Below are 6,540 nucleotides of genomic sequence, written 5' to 3'. Positions count from 1 at the left end.
ACTTCTAAGTATTACTAAACCTTTGGGTGAGTAATACCCATTTGTATACGATTAAGCATAACAGAATTATTTTTGTACAAAACATTTATTGTGCAAATTCCATACTGACAGTAAAAGGGAGACAATCACATGGCTAAAAAAGTAAACACTTTCGACAAAAGCATTTGAAGAAGATCTGGAAATAATTTAACATCTGGGGAGTGGAAAGGGAATCGCTTCACCCTAGTGCTGCAATGAGACAAAATGTAAAATTAGTTTAAACTGAAACAAACACAACCAGGTTCATTATCCATGCATTTTGATTTTTTTTTAAAATTGCTACACATACAACTGCAGCTAGAATCAGATTTGACCTGATGTCCACACTGTTTTATGCTGTATGTGCCCCATATACGTTTAAGATATGGCTGGATTCTGGCATGAATAGGCATGTGCAAAGTAGCTGACGTTTTTAACACATTTTTAATTAATAGGCAGACAGTAGACAACAAACCACAAACATTTGTTGTGATTTTTTTTCCTGGTACTGAAGCCATGCTGCAGATGCTTTTTGTGACTGAGATTGCGAACAGCATCCCCACCCACAACATAATTAAGAATGTTGTTGCAGCATGACTCCATGGTTTCCACCATTTACAGGATACTGATTCACCTGTCTTATATTCTTGGCAAAGGAAAAAGTTGCTTAAAATGTACTTTGGTGCCAAAAATCACACAAGGCACATGCAAGGTGAAATGGATCAGCACAATTTATGCATGTAGTATGAATCAGAATTGCGGTGGTCACACTCCATGTGCCTTTTTTAAAGTTTAGAGACAGAGCAGTTAAACAGGTCTAAATTGGATGTCAAATAAATCATATTTGGGTCACTTGTGGCAACCAGTATACACATAAGAAAGGACATTGCAAACAAATTTCCCTGGTGTGTACAATTAAATACTGTACATACAGATGTTATTTTAACTCAAGTGCTTTAAGAAACATGACAACCAGTGATAGCAGTAATATCATCAAAACTGGTTTGCAGCACAGGGGAAAAGAATACAATTGGTTACTTCAGAACTCTTACCTTAGCTTTATTTTGAACGGGTAAATACAGTTTGAATTCTGCTGGCAGCTCATCCTCTGAGTACAGTCTGTCAGAGAAGTACACCCTTCGTATGCGACAGTTTGCATGAATCTGTAACAATTAAAAAAAACAGCCAAACACGTCACACACAATCAGCTGCTTTCAGCATCGAGACAACAGGACTCAAGAAAACATTACCAATTAACTTGTTTTTCCATTGCACTCACATCTATGTGATTGCATCGGAGACAGTTTCTTGATTATGGTTTGATTACAGACCAGGAGTAAGCCCAGTACGCTAAATTTGCAATGTTGAAACAGATTAACAAAAGTAACTTGAGTTACACTTTTAAATGAGTTCTGGACTTTGGTTGCAAAGCAATGAACAGCTTTGTAATTATTGGCCCTACGTTCACCCTTGCACAGATTTTCACCAAAAGCTGATGGGAGTGGAGGTCTAGAGCTAAAAGTAGTGCTGTAACTTTAAAGCGTCTCTAAAGTTGGTCCAAGGAAGACCAGATCAACCGCTCCCAATCCCGGCACCAGCTCACCTGTACGCGAAGCGTCTCGATGTAGTTGGTGCCGTAAGCCCGACGCGTGAAGTCGGACAGGTTGAACTGGATCTGGTTCCAGCCGTCGTCCAGCCGCATTGGCATGGTGCAAATGAAGGGCTTCACCCGGGTCGTACTCTGGTAGTTACTGGCCCGGAAACGACGCCTCACGTTCTTGTCATCTAACACCTAATGGACAAGCTTTCTTTTATCATCTAACATCTAAAAACACCAAACCACCGTTTATCATGCAACTCCCAAATCAAGTTTTCTCTAGTCCGGCATGTATAGTCAAGGCTTATAGTCAGGCTTGTATAGTCAACCCCCCCACCCCATATATATTTATATTTACACAATAAAACACCAAGGGCAAGTAACTGGTAGATACTGAGACCGATATATACATTCAGAATGTGCTTTTGTTCCAGTTTTAATCTTACCTGAACTTCAAAGGTGAAATACTTCTTTAAATTTTTGATTATCATAACCAAGAATGGAAGTTTGATGCCAAGTGTCTTCTTGGGGTCTGCTGGACATGTGATGTATGTAGTGCTATAGGATTCAAACAGGCGCATGTTATTCTAAAACAAAGGTCTAAAATCCCCAAATCACGCAGCTGAGCACACTGCTTACTTAATTCACATATACAGAAAAAATAGATCCACTGTAAGACTAAAAACAATGGGGAAATGGCTCCTTTAAAATCTTAATGTCTCAGATCTTTCTAATGTTTAACACCCATTATATCACCTTGGAGTAATGACCATTGGTATACTCCAAGGATACATTATGGCTATGAAATATCAGAAAGATCACTGAAAGGCCAAGACTGAAAAAGAGCCCTTTCCTCCCCAGAATTACCTTAAAATTGCTTAAAGAGTTACCGTTGAATAACCTGAAATTTCTCTCAACTAAAAACGTTGGACACATCTTTGTCCAAATGAAAAGTGGACACATATTACACATTCTCATTGTTGTACCTGACATTTGTTCCTTCCACTTCCAGCACCAGAGACTGAATGTCATTGTCTGTGATCCTCTTAATGTGACCATTTCTCACCTGAAACGAGGTGCGACAGAATGGACTCACAGCAGCACGTCATGTTAGCATCGAAGACTTGCATAAAACTCGTAGAAACTTGTAGAAAAATTACTTTTCAGCTACATTCCGCTGTCAGCCTTCGTTACCAATTATGGTTGCTAAGACAAATGGAACAGAGTAAGCCAAGGAATAATTTTAGCTGGAGAGCGCCTTACGTTAGCTTGCAAGCTAGCAACTTACCATATATTTTGTAAAGCAAAAATGTTAGTCTGCAGGCTGATATGGTAGCTTGCTAGCTGACAACTTACCATAACTTTTGTAAAGCAAAAATGTTTGCAAGCTGATGTAAATAACTATCAACGTTACATTTTATGCAGGGAATGTTGGCAGACATTAAGCCAACTTAGCTAACAACGACAAAAAACCAAAGTGACATTGATTGTACAGCTTTCACTAGCTCCAGATCTAAAAAAATAAAAAATAAAAAAAAAAAATTAATTAAAAAAACTGTACTTAAAAGGCTTGGTTAGCAATTCTGTCATACTGCCGCATTTGCTCGTGAGTGTGTGCTAATAAAGTAAGAATGTTCATGTTGTCTCATGTCGCTAGTCTAGCTATATTACTCGCAACCCCCTTGCTATACAAGTTAACACGCTACCTTCCCAACGTGCTGAAAACACTCGATTAGCTAGCACGTAGCTTTTTAAAAGAACTATCCAGTTCATGACAACGTGTTAGATAGTTAGCTAGCTGTGAAAATCCAGCTCAACTAGTAGCCTAATCATACACAGTTCATTCGAGTTTTCGGACAGTGTTCAGCAGGCCAACAAGCTAGGTAAGATTAGCTAGCTTGCTACATTTATCAAAGTAACGTTACAGCTTACCTTTTTATCCCATATCTGAAGGGGCTTGCTTCCAATGCTGTAGAGCACAGATAGAAACCCACTCTGGAATGTGTTTTTAAACATCTTATTTTCCTTTTCCCCCAATCCAACTCAGACGTGTGTTCGAAAGATTCTCTCACACTTTATTATTGATGTTGCTATGGGCTTCAATCAAAACCTAGCTACCGCATTCGTCCCCGAATGACTTCCGTGTGGAATCAACAATACACTATTTCGTTCGTTCCGCTCGAAAGATGGCGGGAAACGCAAAACCTTTTCTTTATTTTTGCAACACTGTTTCAATTCTGGTAAATCTGTCTACAAATGTTTATTACTATTTTGCCGAGTAAACGAATTGATAATTGAATTGATAATTACACTTATCTGTTTTGCCAAGCAGAGTCGCTGCAGACTGTAAATTACTGCTGTGAATAGTTTCCTTTAAAAGAAAACAACAAAATAATGAAATACTGATCAGCTAGAGAAAAATACAGACCAGTATAATTTCCATTGACCTTTTGTTTTCACAGCCTCAAATAGCAGAGAATTTTATATAAATTATCTGTTAATTAGACCAGCAAGTCAGCAACTACATTTCCAACGGATGCCTTTGCCCAAACAAAAATGGTTATAAACTGTGATTGGGAAAAGACAAGCTCAATAAAAAAGAGCAAGGAGTTAAAGCTCTTAATGCATAGGTTAAATTGTTTTGTCTGTATGACAAATATTTGCTATTCTGTCCCAATGGCTCCTTGCAGATCATTAAGGCAAATGGAAAACCATTTTAGAAGGTAAAACCTCATTTTATATTTATTGATCATATTTTTGTCTCACACTAAGAGGACACAAGTTGACTGTTTTAACACTGGATATCAGGTTGTAAACCTGACAAAATACTTGCATTCAGTATATTGTTTTGACATATCCTGATATCTGTGAAAAATTTGCCACAAATATTAATTTGTTATTCATATGATTTCCTTTTGTCACAATTTATTTTTTAATTGAGGGGAAGTTAAACAGAAACATGGTTTTCAAGGAGTCCGTGCTTGCAGTCTGCAGCCCTATACTTCTCTGCTCATAGCAAATTATCAATTTACCAGCCAAAGACTGATCTAGATCCACTCTTCTGCCTCAGGGTATCCTTTGAGTAGTTAATGCAAATTACTCATTCTGCGAGAGCAAGGAAACTTGAATATTTCACAGTGGTCAGCTTGCAGTGTTTCCATAAAAATGGTATATATTCAAGGTTCAGGAAGTACTTACTGACTGATTAAACACAGGCAAGTGGAGGTAACAAACATCAGTGGAAACTGTGAATGCTGATGTGTCTATTGTAAAAAACAATAAATAAATAGAATAAAATAAAATAAAAAATAAAAATTCACGCCTATGAGGAGAATGGCCACACGTGTTCTCTTCCTATAGTGTCTATTGAGGGAAGTTACAATTTGTGAGATTGGTGTGTCCTGCAAGCCCATGAAGCAGATGAAAAGATAATTTGTTGATTTGGCCTACCACAAGGATAGTTTAATTTGTGCTTTTCATTTGAACAGCAGGTGTGTCAAACAGACACAGGTGTGGCATGGTGTGGCATGACTGGTTATATATGTACATTTCTTATATAAAAACAACTCTTTTTCTCTCTTGCTCTCTCTCTCTCTTTCTCTCTCTGACACACACACACACAACCTTTCTATCTCTTTTTCTCTTCACTCATGTTGTCTACTCAGACTAAATATCCGCTTCACTGCGGATGTGACAAATTACTCCAAGGGGCACTTTTTCTATAAAATCCTGTACTATTTCAACAAAAGAAGAGATGGATTAAAATGGATCATGCAAACATCCTGAAGCACTACGGCATGCTCACTTTTTCAAACTTTTATCCCTTTTTATACTGTGTATCAGCGGTCAGTCCTGGGCGCCAATGTGGTGAGGGAACTATATGGAGGTGAGGGAAGACAGGGTTACATTAGTCACCCCCACTGTCAGTGTGTTTACCCCTGCTGTCACTGTGGAGTTCGCTGCCATAGAGCAGCTTCAGTGTGAAGTTTGGGAAGCATCAGCGCATTTGCTCTACATGTAGTGGACAAAAAGCAGACAGAGTAAAGGAGTCTTATTGGGCTGATGGCTGATGAAGATGGAGTAATTTTCCGGCCTAATATCGGCTTGTTGAGTTCAGTTTGATGTCATTCCATAGCTCTCTTCCTCTCAATTTAGGATTCAGGTCACCACAGCAGGAAAGAGCGGGTTTAAGGCCAGGGATTTTTTAAAATATGAAGTGGGAAAATTTTTACAAAGTTGTTCTTTCAATTGAATCCTCGATAAGAATCCCATTGCCTTGTTGTTTGAAGTAGAGATGTTTGCTCACATGTTGTCCATGGTTTTCTGACGGACTTCTGTTAGTTGCCTTGGTCTTGTGTTTGATAAAATTTTAGATCTATTCCACTCACCATAGACAAAGATAAACTATGAAACCAAGGTTTCATCTTTAAACTTCCATAAATAACTCTTTTAAACGAGTTTAAATATGTATCAATATAAACATTCCACCCTATAATATAAGATTTCAAAAGTTTATGAATCAACACAATGCAAGGCACTAGTGATCCCCCTTCATATTTAAAATGTAAAATTATAGAGAAATGCGTAATTGCATCATATATCTTGAAGGTAAGGAACCCACATGCGACACTGAGCCAACATTAGTAAAAGCTGTGAGCTTGCCTATTGTATGTAGTGACATGGAATTCTTCATGAAAAAGCTTAGATGTCGAAGAATGGCTAAAAGAGAGCAAGCAATGCAAATCTTAATGTCTTATTTGGGGTATGATATAAACATTCAGATATTTATGTATACAATGCTGCAAGGATTAACATATTAATAAGTAAAATTACATGAAATCTAACCCTTAGTGTCTGAACAATCTCAGCAGGGCACCATTTATTTGAGAATTTGTCTGCATTTGGCTGTGGGCCACACACTCCCA

General features: G+C 37.9%; 1 protein-coding gene across 1 annotated transcript; it reads right to left on the bottom strand.

Annotated features, from left to right (window-relative positions):
- Nucleotides 1-66: 66 nt before the first annotated feature.
- Nucleotides 67-3,758, bottom strand: LOC118237495 (cilia- and flagella-associated protein 20). Its single transcript, XM_035436252.1, has 6 exons — nt 3,548-3,758; nt 2,602-2,681; nt 2,062-2,173; nt 1,622-1,810; nt 1,071-1,181; nt 67-228 (listed from the first exon to the last, which is right to left on the bottom strand). The coding sequence occupies exons 1-6, from the start codon at nt 3,629-3,631 to the stop codon at nt 223-225; spliced, it is 582 nt and encodes a 193-aa protein (XP_035292143.1). The 5' UTR covers nt 3,632-3,758; the 3' UTR covers nt 67-222.
- Nucleotides 3,759-6,540: the final 2,782 nt, after the last annotated feature.

Source organism: Anguilla anguilla, chromosome 1 (genome assembly GCF_013347855.1).
Source record: "Anguilla anguilla isolate fAngAng1 chromosome 1, fAngAng1.pri, whole genome shotgun sequence".
NCBI classification, from domain to species: domain Eukaryota; kingdom Metazoa; phylum Chordata; class Actinopteri; order Anguilliformes; family Anguillidae; genus Anguilla; species Anguilla anguilla.
The sequence above is the reverse complement of the archived record's forward strand: the minus strand, read 5'-3'. Positions and strand labels throughout refer to the sequence as shown.

Coding starts and splice junctions, on each gene's coding strand:
- LOC118237495 (XM_035436252.1), bottom strand. CDS start 3,631: ATGTTTAAAAACACATTCCAGAGTGGGTTTCTATCTGTGCTCTACAGC. Junction 2,682..3,547: donor TTCAGATATGGGATAAAAAG/GTAAGCTGTAAC, acceptor ACCTCGTTTCAG/GTGAGAAATGGTCACATTAA. Junction 1,811..2,061: donor ATTTCACCTTTGAAGTTCAG/GTAAGATTAAAA, acceptor CTTGTCCATTAG/GTGTTAGATGACAAGAACGT.